Here is a 22319-nt window from a genome sequence, read left to right on the forward strand (position 1 = left end):
CGGCTTTGTTTGAAAATAAAATGTATTTCCTCGGCTGCTTCATAAAAAAACAGAAGAGCAATCTAAAGAAGGAGTCAGCAGTAAATTGCAGACATATTCATGAGCGTTGCCAGATTGTTAAAGGAAATCCCACTGAGGACACCTCTGGTGAGAGAGAAGCTTTGGTCAGCCTGTACGAAGGACATTTCTCAGCTGGATTCTACCCAACACCGGATCCCCTGCAGGCAAAGGCCAAAAAAACAACGACTTTAAGCCGGTTAGAGTCACAGGAGGAGTCCAGAGTCAATCCTGCTTGTTTTATTTGGTTAGTTCCTCTCAATGAGCTACTTTACTACCTGTTATGATATATGGAGGTCTGTGGCAGTGTGCAAGTAAAACAAATCACATAGAAGGCAGGGGTCTCTGTTGGGTAATTATTTTTCACCTCTCTTTTGCTGGTGCGAGCATTACTTACCTTCTCCTGAACTGGCTGCTTTCTGCAGGCAGCTTGGAGGTGTGCCAGGATCATTAAAAATAAAGAAATGAGAAGAATTTAATCCCTATCACAAACATGCCAAAGCCAGGGAGAGATTAAAGGCTGCTTCCGAAAAATAACATTTCTAGAGGTGGACAATAATTCCATTTATTCCACAAGATATTTTCTTTTTGCGAGAGTGAGACTCATTTGTAAGTTGGGAATGAAAATCATGCTTTTGTTTTTGGTTTGTATCATTTTACGCAGTAGCAATGTCGCGGAGGAATTTCTCTAGCCAGAAATAATTTAAAGTGATATTATGAGTCAGTAGTGAAAAGGCTACTGTTTCCTAAGTTTTTACACCCCAGACCAGGAAACTCAAGAGCTGATATCACTCAGACAAAGTTCAGTTATTGTACAGGAAAACTGAATGAGGAGCTGTGAAACTAATTTTATAAATTACAATTTATTAACACAATTTTAACAAGTCAAATGAAATACATATGCTGAAATAAACATACACAACAGAACGATTTACCCAGAAAGATCAATCAACTGTCCTACGTCTAGCTGGTTTGGCTTTTGTTTTGTTGTATTTCAACAAGTCCTAGGCATGTAGATTACTTTCCCACAATCAGAAAGTAATTTCCCACATTACTTTCTGATTTATTGTTGCTGTTGTTGTTGATTTCCATTTGTACTCTCTTAGTACGCTACGTAAACTCTTGCTGCAGAACAAATTTCCCCTAGTGGGACAATAAAGATGACCTTAACCTTGACTATGCATGTTTCTCTCACTAAGGAAGCAGCACTGCACCAAAATTTGGCAAATGCACTTTGAAGCAGATGCTGCCCATAAAGTTCTGTTTGATGAAGTTCTTAATTTATTACTCTCTTGTTTGTTCATTAACTGCAGCCGCTTTGATTCCTCACTGAAAGGAAGTAAGCTGTTCAGACTGAGTTTCTAAAAAATAAATGTAAATAATTTCTCTATTGCAGGATACATATACCACTGACAAGACAACACACCTAAGCAGCCTCATATTGACCTACCTGCCAGTCTAACTGTCTGCCTATTGACCTGAATATGTGCGCACTTAAAAACAGCTTTACGGCAAAAATAGCTCCTGTAATCCCACACTGCTGCTGCTTATATAATAATTTCCAAAGACACAAACATGTTTGTAGGCAAAAGGACTTAAATGGCAAACTGTGCATTGAACATTTTGGTATTTTCATCCTGTTAAGTGTAATGTAATGTTAAACGTGCATTTGTTTGATAATGGAATATAATAAAAACGTAATTCAGGGGACCTGTTCCCACCATCTAATTAAATCCATCTAATTTGATTATTTAGATAAACCTTTTAAATTATTTTGATGGGTTGGGGAGGCATAATAATATTGGTAGTCACATCAACTTAAGATTGTGAGCAATTTAAACTCTGATTATTTACACTGGTTGAGTTAAAATGACATTCTAGTTGAGGTATTCTGATAAAATTGTCTTGTTGAGTTATTTTTTCTTTATTATTACCATTAGAGCAACTTAAATAACTTACTGCATAACCATTTATAAATTAATTGTATTTAAACTTGTGTTTGTGAGGCCAAATATGACAAAAATGATACTAAACTATCTATTAGACTGCAGAGGGAAAAGGCATTGCAATTGAACATAATTTCACTAGTTGTCACAACTCAAAAAGATTCAAACAAGTTGATGTGTAAAATCAGACCTCTGTTTGACATTCTTAATCAGTCTAATCCAAACTATGGTTTTACCAGACATGTAGTTCCCTAATTCATTTCCCAAAAGATTATTACAAAAAATTAAAGCAGTTGGTTAATACCCAGTTTGATGTTAGCGAACACACTTAAACCTCCCCTTTTCCTCTCTTTTGTATGAGCTTGTGACTGTGAGTGTGGAGAGAAAGTGTGTGTGCTATGCATTAGAATATGTGGCATGTGAAAATGTTGTCTTAGCACAGTGTTTTAATAAAGTGCCTGTGAAGAGCAACACTTCCCTCTGCTGTCCACCAGCTGCACTCCATCCTACAACTTTCATCCACTTCCCTTAATTTGCTGAAGTCCGGGAGTCTGACATAAAAAAACATCAAACCTGGCGTCTAAATGCAGTGTAATAGGCGTTAAGACATTATCAGATGTCAACATTATTGCGGTGTCTCCATATTCCGACGCTATCACTAGGTGGCGTAAATGCATCACTGTCGAGCAGGTGACGGTTTCTGTTGCTATGGTGACGACGCTGGTCACTGCAAACCGTAGCACGTAACTGACAACCGCTACTTCCACATTAAACGTCATTTAAGGTGAGTAAACAATGTTTTGCCGCTTTTGTTGCCCTTTATAAATTCATGCTGGGAAAAGTAACGCTAATATTGATTGCAAAGGTCAGAAATAATCATGATTGACTGTCTTTAGGTTAGATAGTCTTAATTTTCCCCTGCTTTCCCATGATGCATCGCTTTATTTTGTCTAGTAGCTCAGGGAGATGATAGGGAACTGACACAGCCGCCCTCCGCTCTCACCCGACCGAGGCGAGCCGCTGTCAGCATCCCCGACATGCCCAGCACGGCGGAATGCGCTTAGCCGGTGTGGCTCCTCGGTTTGACGACAGTTTTAACGCTTTTCTAGCATCTTCGACGGCAGCGTATTTTTAGCCGAAAGGTAAGCCGCCCGCTGGGTAACGTTAAGGTGCTGTCGTAGACTCGTTAGCTGCTCAGCTAGGCTAGCATAAATAACGCAACGTAGTTCCCTGTATGGATAGACCGTTACATTCAAAGACGTTACAAAATAAGCCTAATTAACTATCTGTGTCTCTATTCACGGCTTATTTCGCTTGTTGTAGCTGTCAGCTTCAATTCGGCATTCATAGGAGCAGGTGGACTCCAATGACATTTTAACTCTTCAATTGTTTTGCTCGTTAATCCTGTTGTTTCGCCGTCAGAAATGTTTTAAATTGTGTATAACAGAATGGGAGCTGCTAATATGTGCGCAATGTTATATTGAAATCGTAATGCATTCATCCTATGCCGGAATTACCAGAATACCTCCACAATGCCATAAAATTGAATGCTTCAGATTCCGGTGTTGATACGTTTCGTTATCTGTTCAGCAGGCGGATATTTGAGTGATTTTAAAGGGGGTTTGGCGTGGTCCGGGGCTAGCTTGTTTGCGGTTGCTGAAAGTGGACAGCTCCTCCCTGGACAGCAGCAGTACATAACATTAGCTGCAAGGACAGGCTTTGTGATGACCCCACGGAATGCAGTGATGGCATCCTACAGCACATTAAGTCATACAACAACACGGGGATGTTTTGAAGTAGTTCACGGACACAGCTTCGCCCAGGCCCGGGTTTACGACCACTGTGGCTTTGTTTGATAAATAAATCCTGAATTTGAATCAGGTTGAAGCCTGACAGTGTGTGGAGTAATGATCCTGGTTCATTTCGGTGGTGCTGTCCGCAATGCAGGTGCTGAAATTCAAAGTGTCGGGGAAAGTCTGAAGCGTCCCTGCCAGCTAGCACGTAGCTGTATATCCTGAACAGGGCTGATTGTTGTGACTTAAACACATCTGGCTCTTAAATATAAGCAACAGATTCAGAGGAGACATGCAAAGAAAATGCCGAAGTTAAGGCTTTTTACATTTGTGTGCACAGACATTGCTTTTGTTGTAGTAGCTACTTGCTAGTGTTTCATGCTGCTGCAGTTCATTGATTATTTATATTCTCTGAATGGGGAAATGCTGGTTGGTGTAAGAGCAAAGGAAAAACAAGAAAAGCGCACACTGATTTGATGTCAGTCTGCCTTAGATCAACTTTACAGTCCAGCTTTCCTCCCATACCCTTCTATATCACCTCCCTGCTCTGTTATGAGCCATGTTCATATTGAAGTTGACTGAGGTCATGCCTTTGCAAGTGGAAAGCTATATAAGCTATTCTAGGAAAGAGCTGGGATGAGAGATATGCTTGCAGCGCAGGGTTTACCGGAAGGACTCCACATTACTCATCAATAATAGATTATCTCCTCAGCCTTTTATGACACACCAGTGCTGTATTTGTTAGTACCACTCTGTGTTTTGGTTATCACATGCATCTCTTTTTCTCATGTAAGTGAAGGAAAAACACACAAAAAAGACACAGACAACTACTGAAACTAGGAAGCATGTCCAGCTGGGTTTTGCGGGATATATTATTCATGTTGATGATGTAAGAGTGAGAAGCTCTGGGATGTTTTTTTTTAAGCTTACTTATGTATGCAGTGAAAGGCTTTCTCTGGACAGGAGGGCTGTTTCGCTTGGATCAATGTGCTCTCAACCCATAACCCAGTATAGCTGTCTGGCAGAGGGTGGAGATGGTGGGAGTGAGTGATGTTTCTGTCTCTGGATTGGTGCTGGAGACAAGGACATGCAGTCAGGAGAGGGAGGAGGAAGGTGGGGCCAGGCAGCAGAGGAAGAGTCAGTCACAAGACCAGCGTGCCACACCCAGCGTCACTGTGATGACCGCCAGTTTAGATTTTTAAAAAGTTTTTCTTCTTTTTAATCATGGTATGGATGCTGCATGGGATTGTTTTGTAGCAGTAAAAGTTGCTGTGTTCTTAGACTTTTAAAATTTGAGAAACTTCTGAGCTGAGAAAGATTATTTCCACTGCGTGTCCTAATAAAATTACAGTATGCCGTGTAGATCGGATTAGTGTTTATAAGATTAGTGTTACCTTTCAGATATCCATTTTTTGAAAGCCCACACAGCTCACTCTAGGATCTAAATCGATAGCCTCATGCCAGTGATTGGTTGTTAATTACAGCAAGCTCTTATAGTCGCGTGATCTTTCTAGCCTGGTTAGTAATGATATCAGATACACCTTCTGTGAACACTATAAACTGTGAGTCTCATGCTTTTTTAAATCAGCAACAGGCTTACCATTTTTTCCTTGATTGGTTAGTTGAAGCATCAAATGGCCTTTATTGCGGATAGAGTTGATGGTATTATCTAATTATGATTAGTCGGATCTGTCATCTAAAGCAGATTGACCCAGCTGGTTTGCACACAGAGCAAAGTTGGAGCCGATCCCAAAACCCAGATGTTTATAGGCGAAAGGGTGAGAATTAACGGCCTGTCCGCCAGATGGGTTGACTTTTGTTTATAATCCCCCCCCCCCCCCCCCCTCTCTTTCTCCCTCTCTCTGTCTTTTCTGCCTCCTCTCCTTTTCTGTCATCTCTTTTTGGAGGTTGCAAGGCCAGTGTGTGTCCGAACATAATCCGCCATGGCATCAGCAAACGTTACACTGGAAAATCAGCTGCACAGTGCACAGAAAAACCTGCTCTTCCTTCAGCAGGATCACGCCAACACACTGAAGGGGCTACACGCAGAGATCCGCAGATTACAACAGCAGTGCACAGGTGAGAAGCAAGTAGCTACATCTCTTCCCTTCATGCCGCAGTGGAAAAAACAGCGCATTTGACAACTTCTTAGAGGATATCTCATGAGGAAAAAGAGCAAGCAATGAATGCCAATTACGATATGAGCATCACTGAATTCAAAAACAGGACAAGTGTAAAGCTTAAGTGGATATTTGGGACCAAAAGTCAGTAAGATGCTGTGGTGCCCCTGCTAAACCTTTCAGAGAGAATAGGTGACTTACGGGAAAAGCTCTTAAGCGTAGCAAAATTTGTATTGATCTTACTACCACTAATGCATATACTCTGCCATGTAAGATGGAATATAAGGACAGTCACCCTGAAAACCAGGACACTGTGTGATTTCTCCCTGATTTCCAGTATCCTGGGCTAACCTGTTTAGTAAAGCTGACAAAGAACTCTTACTAATCTTAAACGAATCCTGCACCATATGGAAAGCAGTGGCATGCGTTCCCCAGACGTGCTTCACCACCGGTTAGCCTGTATGAAGAGCATGCTCTTTGATATCTGCACCTGTGCAACCTCATGCAACGCAGACATGTCAGTAACCATGTTCTTTTTTTCACAGACCTGACATATGAGCTCACTGTGAGAAGCTCTGATCCCTCAGGTAAGCCTCCATCATACTGTGTAGCACACACACATATCCATTTTACCTCTGGGATTCAGTGTCTTTTGTCATTAGTTACCATAAATATTAATTTATTGCAAGAAATTTAATTACTGCTAATGTCTTCAGCGCTTGTTTTTGGTCTTTTTAATGCAGAATTAGTTTTAGTGACTTTAGTGCTCTCACAAGAGAAATTAAATAAGCTGCTGTACAAATGCTGTTATCTGGTTTTATAATAATAATGTTCTAGTAATTTCTCAGAGTACAGCTTTATTTTAAACGCTGACCGAACTTGTGAAGTCCACAGCAGATGACACTCTACAACTGTAAAGGACATAAATCAGCTGATTCTTTTCAAACAGAGCTCTGTGTTAGTGGACAGGCCTGAGAGCAGAGGGTTCTTTCTCTTTCCTGGTAACAAAGTCCCACCCAGGAAGCATTACACTGTGGGACTCCCTGCTGTTCATCAGAGCTCCCAGTGTTCATTGCCAGCTGCCCTCCCCCCAAAAACAGTGTGGCCGTGACATGGAGTCGCATCACTGGTCTGATTTAGATCCAGCTCCACAGTACAGCGAGGAAGGCCCCAAACAGGCCTGATAGTTTAATTCATTCACCCACTACTGATGACCACAATGATGTGTGTAACTGAAGCATGTTACATGTCACCAGGATCACCATATGTTGTAGGTTTTTTGATATGGCTGGCCTAGATCAATATCGTTAAGGCCTCCAGTGAGAGGCACTATCATGTTAGTGTGGGACATCTCAAAGATTGGAGTGCAGGAAATGAGATTATCTGTCACAGCGCTAATGCATGGCCTGTAACCTGCTCAGTGCAGCAGAGCTCAGCTGCTCCAGCTGGGGTGAAAATATACCAGCCCCCCTTCATACGCTTAATACCCATCTTTATAACCAACTCTGTGTTTGATAGGAGACTTAGTTTAGGAAGTGTAAAGTATACGTTGAAATCTTTTATATACTCATATATATATGTGTGTGTGTGTGTGTGTGTGTGTGTGTGTGTGTGTGTGTGTGTGTGTGTGTGTGTGTGTGTGTGTGTGTGTGTGTGTGTGTGTGTGTGTGTGTGTGTGTGTGTGTGTGTATATATTTCACACATACAGGAACATGGCTGTATAGGCTGTATCTGGGTGGGGCAGGGCAAGGTGGAGGTCAGACGAGAGCATTGTCCTTGCGCTCTACCAGAGCTGTAATGTGAGAATGGAGCTCTCTGCCCACTGCAGATGAGTCTCCATAGGATCATAGTGTCTCTGTCAGCTGACAGACTGTCCATAGTCTGCACTTAATGCATTAACGATTAGTCTGGCTTTGCAATATGTGTATTGAGTGTGTGTGTGTTTTTGTCTTTGCTGTTTACTAAAAACATTTGCTGTACTCATGTAGAACGGCTGTTGTTTTTTATTTTGCATGCAGACAGCAGTGAGGTCCGATGCAAGGAGCTTCAAAGGAGGTGTGAGGAGCTGGAGGCCCAGCTGAAGAAGAAGGAGGAGGAGAACACAGAGCTGCTCAGGGACCTGGAGCAAAAGAATGCCATGATTTCCGTCCTGGAAAACACCATCAAAGAGAGGGAGAAGAAGTACCTGGAGGAGCTTAAGATGAAGAGCCACAAGCTAGCTGTTTTGTCTGGTGAGTTGGAGCAGAGAGCGAGCACCATAGCTTACCTGACTTCACAACTTCACGCCACTAAGAAAAAGCTGCTGGCCGGCAGCTCCTCTGAGGCCAGCCCTAATGTCAGTCCAGTCACGTCATACAAGCCCACACCTCCACCGGCCAAAGACAGGCAGCCTGAAACCCCACGTCGCCGCATGAAGAAGAGCCTCTCCCAGCCTCTTCACCCGGAGCTGACAGAGGTGTACCGCCTCGGCCCGGACGGCAGGCGGCTGGTGATGCGGGAGGCGGTCGACGCCATGCCCGACCCCACACCCTTCCTGCAGGCAGGCAGAGATTCTCCTGAACCGCAGGTAGTGCGAGAACGGCCTGCCGTCATCCCTCCCATCGCCTCCGAGCGTTCCCCCGTCCCTCCCCTGGGTGCCACAGCCAGTCCTCGTCACAGCCCGGCTCGGGACCGTCAGTACAGGGCTCACGTGGGCGTGGCGCACCGCATCCCACACGGCACCCCTCCCCTGGCCCCGCCGCAGGCAGAGCTGGAGACGCTGGCAGTGGACCAAGTCAACGAGGAGAAGGTAGTGCGGAAGCGCTCAGGAGCCGACAGGACAGTTTAACACTGCAATGCTAACATGCACACAAAACGCACACACACATCTACTGTATTCACACAACACTGCAAGAACAGGAAGGAGCCTGACCCACTGTGTAGCCTGCTTTTTACGCAACACTGCAATATGAAAAGAAAAGAACAAAATTCTAATTTTGTTTGTGGTATTCCATGAGGACTTTTGTTTTTCTTAATATAAAGTAGAGGAGGACTACTATAAAGCATGCCAAATGTTTCTTATTTACACTTTGTATTATACACACCTCGACTTTTTGCTTAGACTTTCACTTTATTCTGTCTTATGTGGTGCATACAACAAATTCTCAGCCAAATATCTGCATCAGTGCCTGCTAACCGGTTCAACATACACAAGCTGCTTGGTGTAGTCATAGCTACTAGTTATCTTTACATGTCTCTGTCTGCTCCATCTTCTCAGCGACAGTCTGGACATATCAACAAACTATATAACATGATATCTGCGGCTGCGTAGGATAGAACTGAATAATTGAAACTACTACTCCCCGAATGTCTTTCATCTGCTTGTGATATCAGTATAATAACATCACTGTAGGTATGAGCTGCATAATGTGCAATTGAAGTTTGCTGGTTGTCAAGGTGAAAGCTGTAATTTCACCTTTTCTGGGGGGGAAAAGCAGCACACGTTTAAATGCAGTATGATACGACGGTGACGGCCAGGATGTGCATGAGTGTGAGAGAGACAGAGAGAGTGAGTTTCTGAGGCCGCTGAGAGAATTAAGTTTTGGGTTCAACAATATCCATTGATGTTATTTGTGATACAAGGGCATTTTTGAAAACACTGCTGTACTAGGATTTTGTGATATTATTGACTGTACTTTATAACGGCTGTAAATTTGTATTGAATTCTTTTTTTAATTTATTGTTTAATATAGAACACACTAGGAAATATAACAACACTTCAGATATTCACTGTAGTTATGATGCCACCTACATGATGGTAACTGAATTCACTTAATAACCTGCTTTTCACATTAAGATCACTTGTCCTTGAAGTATACAAATCAATACAATAAAGCAATGCTTTTTTTTGGTTTGGGTACTTGGTTTCTATTCATATAAAGGGGTGAAAAATTAAAGGAGGAGAATAAGGTGATGGGCCACTTTGAGCCAACAGAGCAGCTTTAGTATAATTCCCAAAAAGATATTCTTCCGTTTAGTGTTTTGGTGATGGTTGTGGACACTTAGTGACTGTGAAAATTGTCATTATTTATACTCATCAAACCAATTTATGACCCATCATGTTCTGTAAAAAACATCTGACAGCATTCTAAAGGGAACAAAAAATAACCATTTCTCATTAAGAACCACCGATTTGCACCAACCGTTCAGATTCACATTAGAAAATGTCACCGCAGCACCTGAGGCTGTAAGATTGATCAAACATTTTGACAAAATGTGCCACAAAATACAAATATATGCAAATTGTCTAGATGTGAGAGAACCAGCTTGTTTGATGCAGGCTTCAGCACCACTCGCATCATCATTTTTTAGATTTATTTCAATGGAAAAGAAATGCAAAAGTTACTATTCTTACTAAAAGTCAAATTGCAACGTAATCACAGTAGGATTTATTTATGTTTATATTGTATACAAGTAGGTGGGAATGGGATCTTTCTGCATGGAGTTTGCATGTTCTCCCTGTGCATGCGTGGGTTTTCTCCGGGCACTCCGGCTTCCTTCCACAGTCCAAAAATATGCTGAGGTTAATTGATCACTCTAAATTGCCCATAGGTGTGAATGTGTGAGTGAATGTTTGTCTGTATATGTAGCCCTGAGACAGACTGGTGACCTGTCCAGGGTGTCCCCTGCCTTCGCCCAAGTCAGCTGGGACAGGCTCCAGCACCCCCCGCGACCCTAGTGAGGATAAAGCGGTGTATAGAGGATGGATGGATGTATGTATACAAGTAATAACACTATGCAATCCTGACTCCAAAAGGCTACTCTTACTAAAAATTGTTGGAATCCGCAGCAGGCAAAACCTCTCTATGGAATTCACCCCACCGTCCACTAGGTGTCCTCCTGGGATTACACATCTTTTGATGGTCCAGAGAAAGAAATAACCACAAAAAGATTAAATAGTAACATGACTGCCATTATATATATAGACAAACATATTTGATAGAAATATTAGAAATGGATATGTTTCCTCTTAATAATTGAGTTAATGCCATTAAATGTTCATCAGTGATTCATCTTTAGAGTGAAACTTTTACTTTGCAGCTGTATTTTTTAAAAAAATGTTGGTCATTTTAAAGTAAGACATGAAAGGATGGGGCCTCAAGATAGTCGTCCAAATGAAACCGTACAAAAACCAAACTAGCACAACCCAAATGCTAAAGTCTCCTGCAGCCTACCAGAGAACCTCTTTAAACAGAGAATCAGGACAGGAACTCTTACCTTCTGGACAACCAACACTGGTTCACAAACAAGAACACAGAATGTGTCTGACCAAAAGCCTCTAAAGACTCACTACAGCCAAGATAAAGACACAACTCAGCTGCACCAAATCCACTAATCACTGCACACATTAGCACCATGTGCTAACTGTGGCTAAAGAACCACATTTACCAAGACAACTATCCAGTACAAAGTTCTAAAACTCAAAAACACGATTTTACTGCTGGACGCTGCAAGCCAACACCTAAAGAACAAACTAAAGCAACTGAGCCAAACCCGGTTCAGTGAAGAGAAGCAGAGGAAATGTTTGACTGCAGCCATAAAGGAGGAAGACAGTGAGCTGCTCGGGTGTTCCTGATAACACCAAGCAGTCACCTGGGGCCTCATTTATAAAAAATTGAAGATTGCCCAGGTGGATCCACCTCACATTCCGCCCACAACACACCCACATTTTACCATGAATGGTCAATGCAAAGTAACTCAAGAATGTATCTGCATATAAATAAGCTGCTGATCCATGGCATTTTACGCAGAACACCGGCTTCAATTCACCACTTCACCCTCCGGCACTGCCGTTACCTCTGTCTCCAAAATGTGCTTAAGCAAGCATCAAAGTTGGTGCACCGGTGTGAACATTCTCACGCCAAGTTTGTTTTTAGAAATCACAACCTTTGCGTAGAAAGTGGTGTACGCACTTTGTAGCCCTGTTTTGTGTGTACGCAAGCTTTATAAATGAGGCCCCTGGACAGCCAATAGGAACACGGCTTACTGGAAGTCCAGAGGGCTGGCTTAGTGAAGTAAATTTAGGTTAAAGTTGAAGCAGAAAGTTCACAAAGAAAGTTGAAAACCACCTTCTGATACCTGAAATCTCTGAGTTTTCACACATAGAGCACCTGAACATGTCAAACTGGTTCCATAGTAGAACCATCACTGTAAAAACGTCATTGTATGGTGTGCTGCTTGAAAAACATTACAACCAGCTGTCTTGGGTCGCTGAGGAGTGACACAGAAACAGGACAAACGCTGGTTTCCAGGAGTTTAGGAGACTATTTATCTGAAAGAGTAAGTTTACAGCAACACAACATGTGAGCAGAAAAATCAAAGTCTGTCTTTAGTTCAGCTGAAAATATTAGTTTTGTCTTTTTATTGACCAAACTTTTCAAGAAGTAGATGAAGAATAATTAAAGCTCTCATGTAGAAGTCCAGCTTATTTTGGATCCTTGTGGAGAGTTTAATGAAAAATAATAATAATGGATTAGATTTATATAGCGCTTTTCAAGACACTCAAAGCGCTTCACAATTGATCCATTTTTCATTCACTCACACATTCTCACTCTGGTGGTGTTAAGCTACATTTGTAGCTACAGCTGCCCTGGGGCAGACTGACGGAAGCGTGGCTGCCTACAGCCCCTCCGACCACCACCATTCACACACTAGTATGAGAACAGCACTGGAGGTAAGGCGGGATAAGTGTCTTGCCCAAGGACACAACAGCACATGACTAGGCGAGAGTGGGAATCAAACCACCAACCCTTCAATCATTGGACGACCCGCTCTACCACCTGAGCCACAGCCACCCCAAGAGTTTGTGAAGCTGTTTTATAGTCACATGGATTGTTCTGACATTTAATAACAGAGTTCTGAAATAAAATTAGAGTTGTGGATTCTGTCATTTAGTCTGGACTAAACAAATAACAGCAGCATAAATCTCAGACGTCATTATGAGGAGTCTGGGTTGAGGTTTCTTACTTGATAATGATCAAAACATGAAGTTTAGGTTGGTTTAAAGGAATATTCCACCTTAAATCTTTGAATGTAGACCTAAAAGGTTGGTTTCAGGAAGTATTCCACCTTCAAGGTCCTCACACATCCACCTTAAAGGAACATTCCAACAAAAATCCCTGGACATGCACCTAAAATGTTGGTTTAACCGAGTATTTCATCCAAAATCCTCAGAGACTTGAGGGGCTGGTTAAAAGGAATATTCCACCTAAAACCTCAACTAGGGCAGTCTGTGGAGCAGCGACAGCAGAAAGAGGTCCTCTCTGGGTGGAAGAACGGCGTCCGAGTGGCAGCTCCCTTTCTGCTCTTACCTTACTCACTAAACTCAAGCCCCATGGAGGACTCGAGTAGTTGATGTTTCCTGCTGCAACCTTCTCTTTTTCAGCTTTCTTCCACGTCCAATCACTCCCTACCCGGTTTTTGTTGATGTTTTTTATCCTTTTTCCGAGCTTTGACCAATCTGAGAACATGAAGTACATCATCGGCATTGTTGGCGTAACCAATGGAGGGAAAACCACCCTCACCAACCACCTGATCAAGAACCTACCCAGCTGCTGTGTGGTCCATCAGGATGACTTCTTCAAGCCCCAAGATCAGATTGAAGTTGGTGAAGTTGGTACTTCAAGCAGTACGATGTCATCACTGCTCTGGACATGGACACCAGATCTAGTCAGATCTACGCGTGGCTGGAGAACCCGGTGAAGTTTGAGAAGTCTCATGGCGTTAATAACCTATATGACTTCCACTAACATATGGAAAATTGCATAGATTTACAAGTATATGGTGCAACCTTGTGTGACGTAAACCAAGCAGAGTGTCGATCTCTGCTCTGAAAGTGACGAGCAAACACCACTACCAACAAATGATTAAAATAAATTTTATTTTGAGAAACATATTTGGTTAAACTCACTTAAGGTAGGCTTGTCAGTCCTCACAGGTATGTTGCAGTGAGACTAAATATACTTGGTTGTAATAAATCGTTTGGCATAGCATTCTCCTTATTTTAACTTCATATTTACAGTTCAGAAGGCCACTTAATACACGTTACAGAACTGCCAACGAGGGACATCTACAAACATTACAAACATACGATAAACCACAAATACACTAGTTCTCTTACTCTTGTCAAAAAATAGCACAAAATTAAAAGCATCCCTGGTGGCGACATATCAAAGAGCATAATTCAAGGTGCTAAAATCTTCACTTCTGACCTGAGAACCTTCAGATCCTGATGATGAACAGATCTGAAAACTTTCAAGGTAAAAAGCGGGTTCATCTAGGAGGGGGAAAAGATTTTTTAAAATCCTTTTTGGCATGCCTCCACAATAAAGGAATTTTTTTTATTACTATTATTAAATGAAGGAAAGTGCCTTGTTTTCAACCTGGTACTGGTTTCACAACTTCTCGGTTACTATTTCGCGATCTAATATTTTTCTTTTTCTACTCACATTCATTTTTAAGAGATACAGTTTGTCTTGATATGTTGCCAAGTCTTGTGTGTCTTCACTGCGCAGGTTCTAACCTCTTGGCCGGTGACATCACTTTCTTCTTTTGAGAGCCTAAACAGAGAGGTGATTGAATGTTATTTCTAAATCCTTGGACTACAGTCCAACAGAGAAGGAAATGGAGAAAGTGCACACCTGAATCTGTCAGAGTTAACTGATTTAACTCCTCCTCCAGCTGCTCAGCGGTGATATTCAGATGGCTGCGAGGGGCATCAGGCAGAGAGCTGAGGATCGACTCACCGGAGGCCAGCAGACCGTTTGTCGGGACCGCAGGCAAACCTGAGATGGAATCTGGCTTTGACTCCTCCAGCAAAGATTTCAGTTCTTCCTCCAACTCATCCACATCTTCATCTGCAGAAAAACACATGACGAACTTAGAGCTTTGGATATTCTGAAATAATAGTTATCCAATAATAATAACAATAATAATAACTTTTATTTATATAGCACTTTCAAGTCAAAGTGCTTTACGGGGCAAACAACAGATAAATTACAATAAAATGATAACTGATAAAAACAATGACTGAGAAGACACAATAACAACGATAAAACTGATAAAACAATATCTAAGAAGATACAGTACCTCACAAGTTATGATTCATATGCAGCAGAGAAATAGTGGGTCCTTTGCTAAAGTACAGGGGGTCCTAAACTTACGTCAGAGTTCCGTTAATACTGACTGATGAAAGTCGATTTTCGCCGTAAGTTGGAACTCCAGCGAAAATGTAAAGAAAGCCGTTACGTGCATCACGATATCGATCACTTCTTTGGAAAAGTCATGAATACCAATGCCTTTCATGCATGCGTGAATCATTTTACATGAAGGTAACAGAATATTGTAATGGAGTGATATTGTTGTTGATGTTGAAGTTTCAATGCTTGTTTGAGATTTTCCTAATGTCAGTGAACATGCCATGTTTTGTTAGCTCCCCTCTGATTGGTTGAGAGTCTGCAGTAGTGTGAGTGTGTGTGCCGAGAGAGAGAGAGAGAGAGAGAGAGAGAGAGAGAGAGAGAGAGAGAGAGAGAGAGAGAGAGAGAGAGAGAGAGAGAGAGAGAGAGAGAGAGCTGGGAATGGTGGCTAATTCTGGAGATACATTATCAGGTTATTGTAGTTATTTTGTTGTTGCCTACTTCCCACAGTAGCCTGTGTGAAGGTTCAATGAACGACCAGAGAACCAGATAAAGTCTGACTCATTCATCACAGAGGGTCGCTACAATATGTTGGACCGTTTTTGCAACTTGACTGATGTTTGGCGGTGTTTCGCCCTGTTCTTAGCGTTTTATTATGTCTAATTTCACTTTTATGGAGATGGCTTTCCTTTTCTTTGAAGCACTGCCATCAGAAGAGTCTGACTGATGCTTGGGAGCCATAATGAAAGGCAAAAAGTTGGGAAATGCAGCACAATCCAAGGTGGCGTACAACCGGAGAATATAAACAAAGCCGTCTTATAGCTCCCAGTGGCGGTTCTAGCCTTATTGACTCTCTAGGCAAGTCAGTCTGTCGCGCCCAGTCACCGGTAAACACGCACCCCTCTCGCCTTTCCTGTTGACGGGGAGGGGGGGGAATATATACACTATCGGGCTGTCTTCGCCGCAGCCGCGCACCCCCACGGTGTCGTCGGTCAGAGAGCAGAGGGCGCACCTCTGAGTCTTGACCTGAAGAGGGCGCCATTTGTTATGTAACGTAACACCATCAGAGTGTCAATGGATGCTTACTCAGCTGCGTGCCTATGAAGGGAATTGTATTTAATTTTTTTTTTCCCCCTTCATCATGCTGCCCCCTTGAGTTTGCCGCCCTAGGCGCCCGCCTAGTTGGCTTGTGCAAAAAACCGCCACTGATAGCTCCTATAGTCAACTAGTTCCATGTAACCAGTTCTTACGTAATGACTAAACGCTGTAAGTTGAGGACGTCGTAAATCAAGGACCTCCTGTATATTAAATATATAATACCAGCAAAGCAACAAACCTGCTGCAGTCACACCAGTGGACAGAGCCTGGTTCACCTCATCTTGAGTGTCACACAGCTGTTTATGTAATAGAAAAGACACATTAAGACGCCTCATTGTAAGATTCAATAATAATAACAAAGTACATTCATTTATCTTAAAACAAAGCTGTACCTCTTGGATTTGATCCACCAGGCTCTCGGCACGTTCCACAGTCACATCTTTCAGAGAGAGTCTCAGGGCAGCCACTCCGGCCTGATATGCTTGCATAACCTGCACAGCGTTCAACACACACTTGTTGACAACAGACTTTGCTACAGACAGCTGCTGCACTGATATCGTGGGTCTTACCATCTTATCAGTCTGTGACTGAGCTATTCGGTCCAGGATTTCCCTGATGGACTCCACTTTGGCAAACAAGTTGTCTGCTCTCCTTTCTACCCTCTTGCGACCTCTCAGACACCTCAGAGCCTTTGGGACACACAGTGAATTTAACCAACTGGACTGATGACTAGGACACTTTAGAAAACACTAAAGTAGGTTTATATAGTGCAACATTGATGAAAACCTGTGATTTCTTCCCTTCTCGCAGCAGAACCCTCGCTTCCTCTTTGCACCTGCAGGGAGATAATGTAAAGTAGCTTCAGCAATAGTCAGAGTGTGTTTGAGTGCTGTGCAGTCCAGAGCCCAGAAATGGATCACATTAGACACACACAGCATCAGTTAATTCAGAATGTAATCCTGCCCCAAACAAATACTGTACATGTCACTGTCTGCAGTAATAGTACAGTCAAGTGATGCATGACACTAGATTTTTGCCATAACATCAAACACAATGCTTTTTAATGTACACATTCACAGAAAAAAAGGGAAACTACTTCTACAAATAAAACATACTATATCTATTTCAATGTAACATTTTCAAACAAAACTGTAAATTTTTAGGATGACTGGCATTCTCATCCCATAGATCAGGGGTGTCAAACATATTTTAGTTCAGGGGTCACATTTTGGCTAATTTGAGCTCAAATGGGCCAGACCATTAAAATCACAGCAAAATACCCTATAAATGACCACCACTCCTAATTTTCCTTTTGTTTTAGTGCAAAAAAGTACATTCTGAAAATGTTCACATTTAAGGAAGTATCTTTTTACAAAACATCATGAACAACCTGACATTTCTTAAGAAAATAAATTCAATTTCATTACTATGCCTCAGTTTATCATTTACACATTACAACTTACAGATCACAGAGTGTTTGCAAAAGCACAAAACTTTTAGTCACAGGTATCTGGAACTGAATGATATAGTATTTTACTTTATGATCAAAATGACAAAAGTCAGACAAGAAAAAACAAACAAAAACAAGACAAAATATTACAAAAATGAGACAAACAACAAAAGTCAGACAAACAACTCAAAACAAAACAAAAAGACAAAAAAATTTGACAAAAAGTTACAAAGAGACAAAAAGACACAAAACAAAACAAAAAATTACACAAATGACACAAACAAGAAAAAAAACAACAAAAACAAGAAACAAAATGATATAAACATGGGACAAATGACAAAAGTCAGACAAAAAAAGAAAAAAACAACAAAAACAAGACCAAATATTACAAAAAAAAGAGACACAAAATGACAAAAGAACAACAAACAATCCAGTATTTTACTTTCTGATCAAAACAACTTGTCATGATTTAGAAATTACTGTAAGTTTACAGTTTTACAAATTCAAAATTTGCAGTTATGTCTTTTCTGTATTTTTCACAATTTTCCAATTCCACCCTCTGGGGGCCGGTTTTGGGCCGCGGGCCGCATGTTTGACACCCCTGCCATAGATGATCATTTTTGGTCAATGCCAATATTTGATTTTAAAGTCTTTATAGGAAGATACTGATAATGATGCTGACTTTATCGTGCATCTCTAGGATGGTATGACGATGATGAATCCACACTTGATTTACACACCATGTTATTGAGCACTGATCATCATTCAGTACTAAACATTCTACGGGAAAGTTGATGTTTGAGTTGCGTACTTGTCAGCCTCCAGGCTCAGTTTCTGCACCCTGTCTCCGAGCAGTTTCTCACTGCGCTGCAGCTGGTAGATCCCAACGTCCACATCACTAACAGGAGACACACGCTCCTGTCCAGGCTGACAAAACTTTACAATCTGTGGAGAAAACGCACGAGGACAGACGACTGAAGATGACACTGAAGATGCTGAATGAACAGTCTGTTGAATGGCTGGCAGCAGGTTATGCTTTACCTTCTCTCCTTCATGTAATGAAACCGTCACCTGTTTGTCCCTCTGCAGCTGCAGCAGAGCCATGCACAGGGTGCTTTCATCGGCACAGACGTCGGACGAGAATGAACAGAGCTCTTGAAACGACACGATGGAGCAGTTTGAAAATTCACTGCTGCGGTACTCCCTGAGTAATTCTGCTGCTTTCTCCTGGAAAACAAACAAAAACAAAAAGTATGTTTGTATCAAGCAACTGCCAAAATATCCTCTATTGTTCTGTTGAAATACTAGAGATGAGAAAAGAAGAGACTTTTCATATGGCTGTACGTTGAACCAACGGATAATATCTGTGGCGGCACAGAAGGAGCGCTGAATGATTTGGGGAAAACATCTACCGTAATTATATTTGCAATATAACTTTTTAAGGTCCTGCTTCATTTTCAGTAAATTTAAATGTTTCAAATATTTTACATGTCCATGAAATATTTTTTTCTATTAGAAGACATCATGAATTACCGAATTACCCCACTAGTACAGCGTGCCATAGCGTAGTGTAAGTTAGTTTTACACTGTTTGACCAGTCATAGGTGAGCTGGAGTGCTTCAGCTAAATAAAGAGAGAAGCAAGGACTTCATAGATCTGCAAATTACAGAGGAAGCAACAGGACAGTTACATGTGAGCTATATAAAGACAGGCAGGAAGTATTTTCATGGATAAACTTTGATCCAGAGATGAGTCCTTAGGGGTTAAATCAATGACCAGAGAGGGACTTTAAACATGTAGTGGAACATTATGATGTGAAATACCATCAAAAAGTGTGAATAACATAATTTATATTGCAAGTTGTAGCCTTTGCAATGTGCTAATTACCTTGTTTAAAAGTGTGACTTTGAGTTTAAACTAATTACTCGATCAGCCCCAGACAAAGGACACAACCTATCGTACATGGACCACCTCTCTATCGTCTTTTAACCTCAGCTACACTCTTAAAGCACTTTGTGTATCTTTTTTACTCACTCTCACACACTAAAGGTGGCAGAGCTGCCATGATATCAGGAGCAACTTGTGGGTATTGACTAAGGACAGTAGAAGGGTCCAGGGGTCCCTCCATGTATCAGCCTTTCCACATCAGCCCAAAAGCTATGAAATATCCAACACGTTACGTATGAATAGAGCTGCTGATACAAACACCTCCGGTTGAGAATGAAGGCCAGCTGTCAAATAAATTACCTTGGCTGATGTTCAAATTTTGGCCTAAATGTACTTTATATCCCAGACTGCTCATTAATTTGTGACAGATTGTTGTACTGGATGCCTGCTGCAGTAAAATCTGGAGGCACATTAGAGGACATTTGAAGGCAGATGTCTTACACAGTGTCTTACTGAAGTCATTAGAAGTACACAAAACAAAAACTATGAAGGTGTAAGTATAATAATAATAATACAGGATGCCCCTAAAGTCTGGACACATAGGAAATCTCATTAACTAAATATTTTTTTGCCTCCAAAGATTAAATATGGCAAATTTGTCAAAAGAAGAAAGGGTTTGACTGGAATTTTTCAGTGGATGTGAAGGATGGAAATATTGAAACCCTAACCCTTAACGCACGTCATTCAAGGTAGATTCCACTTAGACAGACTTTGTTAACCCCCAGAGGGAAATTCTGCCAATCTGACTTTTCCACGGTGGCGAAAGTGGTTAAAAAAAACTTTAAAGAAACGGGCAGTGTCTTGGACAAACCCCGTTCTTGATGACCAAATTCATCAGCTGAAACTAAAGAATTGGTCATAGCTAAAATTCATGCTAGCACCAAAAAAATCACTTCCCTAACTCCAACTCTAACCCTAACTCTCAACCACTAGCCCTAAAAGCTAACTTCAACTCTAAAACTGAAGTCCAGCCCTGACTATAACCCTACCCTCAACTCCTAATCTTAAACCTAACTTTAAAATCTAACCCTAACGTTTAGCCCTCAAGGCTAACTTTAACCCAAAAGACTTAAGCCAAGTTCTGTTTACAGCCCTAAACTCAACTCCTAAATCCAACTTTAATCTTAAAATCTAACCCTAATCTTAAACTCCAAGGAAGGAAATGACAGGAGGTCTTAAGACGTAAAAACAATCCAGAGGGTAATGTAGGACCAGGTAGATCCTGATAACATGCCTCGGCCTGTGCCTTGCCTTTGATTCCCGAAACCAAACTACCTAGTCATCGGATGATACAGGGGGTTTCATCGAGATAACTTTCACAAACCTAACCCTATCTTTCCATATGTCCATCCTTCACATCCACTAAGAAGTACCACTTCAACTCTTCCTTCATTCGACAAAGTCACGTTTCTAGTTATAGTTTTAGGGTTGACGTTAGTTTTAGGGCTAGTGGTTGAGTGTTAGGGAAGAGATTTTTTGGTATTAGCATGAATTTTAACCATGACCAATTCTTTAGTGTCGGCTGATACATTTCGCCGTCCAGAACAGAGACATGACACTGCCCGTTCCTTTAAACTTTTTAACCACCTTCGCTACCTTGGAAAAGCAAAGTGGAATCCTCCTTGGATGATGTGCATTAAATTCACCTGCTATCCTTTGATATGTCCATCCTTCATGTCCACTGAGAAGCACCAGTTAAACTCTTTCTTCTTTAGTTAATGAGACTTCCTATGCGTCCAGCCTTTAGGGGCATCCTGTATATTGTGGTGCATCTGGACGACAATACAATGACAAACCTTGACCAGCTCGATGACAACAAAAGACTCCTCCAGAGGCACCCGGCTACTGCCCAGGAGAGTGGAGAAGGTCCACTTTAGGGGCTTCACCAGCAGCAGGCCCACTCCCCAGGACAACCAGCCACAGTCCACGTTGGCAGCAAACTCTGACTCCCTCTGGATCTTCCCACACCTGGAAGCAGGTAGAACACAGTCAGTGTTAGGAAGCCGTGACTGGCAGTTGAGTGAGAGGACACAGTGACACTTACCTGGCCATGGACTGCAGCACGGTGGACAGACCCAGCGGGGATCGATCCTGCCTCCTGAAGGTTCGGTTCAGGTCCTGCAGATTGACGCACACGGAGCCTCGGTCCCTGCAGCTCTTCAGGATCAGAGCTGTCCAGAAGTCCATCTTGCTGTCCCAGTCCGTCGTGTTAACATCTCGGTTCTCCTTGAAGTCGGAGAACAGGAAATTCATCCGCTCGTCGTCGTCCCACTCCGCGGGCAGGCTCACCTCACTGGACATGTCTGCTGCCTGGTTACAAACTTCTGCTGAACGCGGATATCGACCTGTTCGTTTTGACAAGAAGGCAGCTAGCTTATATAGCTTAACACCGAGGTGACGTTGGGTTAGTTTGAGACACACACTCAGGACGAGCCTCCGAAAAGAAGCTAATGTCACCGCTTAATGTTTAATGTTCGGATGTGTTGTGTTCATGGACAACTGCAGCTGTAGCTCTCATGTCCCCGTCAGCTGCCACAGCAAAGCCTCACTCCACGTTAAACGATCCGTGCTAACACGAGCTAACGTTCACATCAACAACAAACACACGGACGGGTGGATGCGTTTGATTATATCCCGCGCGGAAAGGCGGAGATATCAGCTCCAGTGTGGGGCTATATTAACTCCACCCACCCAGACACATCGGTGAGCAAAACAGACAAATCTGCCCACCAGCA

At 42.1% G+C, this 22319-nt stretch overlaps 2 protein-coding genes across 3 annotated transcripts; one reads left to right on the top strand and one right to left on the bottom strand.

Moving 5' to 3' along the window:
• The first annotated feature begins 2712 nt into the window (after positions 1-2712).
• Positions 2713-9805, top strand: ccdc92 (coiled-coil domain containing 92). Of its 2 annotated transcripts, none has more exons than XM_022212759.2 (4): positions 2713-2787; positions 5704-5875; positions 6462-6503; positions 7935-9805. In XM_022212759.2, exons 2-4 carry the CDS (start codon positions 5740-5742, stop codon positions 8741-8743), a joined length of 987 nt encoding a protein of 328 aa, XP_022068451.1. In that variant the 5' UTR covers positions 2713-2787; positions 5704-5739; the 3' UTR covers positions 8744-9805. The 2 variants fall into 2 exon arrangements, with proteins under 2 accessions (XP_022068451.1, XP_022068450.1); XM_022212758.2 differs by lacking the exon at positions 2713-2787 and adding an exon at positions 2853-3145.
• A 4010-nt stretch (positions 9806-13815) lies between these two features.
• Positions 13816-22227, bottom strand: chmp7 (charged multivesicular body protein 7). Its single transcript, XM_022212748.2, has 10 exons — positions 21629-22227; positions 21381-21552; positions 18679-18864; positions 18449-18582; positions 16974-17022; positions 16757-16876; positions 16580-16678; positions 16426-16483; positions 14595-14810; positions 13816-14513 (listed from the first exon to the last, which is right to left on the bottom strand). The coding sequence occupies exons 1-10, from the start codon at positions 21883-21885 to the stop codon at positions 14458-14460; spliced, it is 1347 nt and encodes a 448-aa protein (XP_022068440.1). The 5' UTR covers positions 21886-22227; the 3' UTR covers positions 13816-14457.
• Positions 22228-22319: the final 92 nt, after the last annotated feature.

The sequence above is a fragment of the Acanthochromis polyacanthus genome, chromosome 7 (assembly GCF_021347895.1).
Source record: "Acanthochromis polyacanthus isolate Apoly-LR-REF ecotype Palm Island chromosome 7, KAUST_Apoly_ChrSc, whole genome shotgun sequence".
NCBI lineage: Eukaryota > Metazoa > Chordata > Actinopteri > Pomacentridae > Acanthochromis > Acanthochromis polyacanthus.

Coding starts and splice junctions, on each gene's coding strand:
- ccdc92 (XM_022212759.2), top strand. CDS start 5,740: ATGGCATCAGCAAACGTTACACTGGAAAATCAGCTGCACAGTGCACAG. Junction 5,876..6,461: donor ATTACAACAGCAGTGCACAG/GTGAGAAGCAAG, acceptor TTTTTTTCACAG/ACCTGACATATGAGCTCACT. Junction 6,504..7,934: donor GAGAAGCTCTGATCCCTCAG/GTAAGCCTCCAT, acceptor TTTTGCATGCAG/ACAGCAGTGAGGTCCGATGC.
- chmp7 (XM_022212748.2), bottom strand. CDS start 21,885: ATGTCCAGTGAGGTGAGCCTGCCCGCGGAGTGGGACGACGACGAGCGG. Junction 16,877..16,973: donor GAGAAGGGAAGAAATCACAG/GTTTTCATCAAT, acceptor TGTGTCCCAAAG/GCTCTGAGGTGTCTGAGAGG. Junction 14,514..14,594: donor GTTAACTCTGACAGATTCAG/GTGTGCACTTTC, acceptor CTCTCTGTTTAG/GCTCTCAAAAGAAGAAAGTG.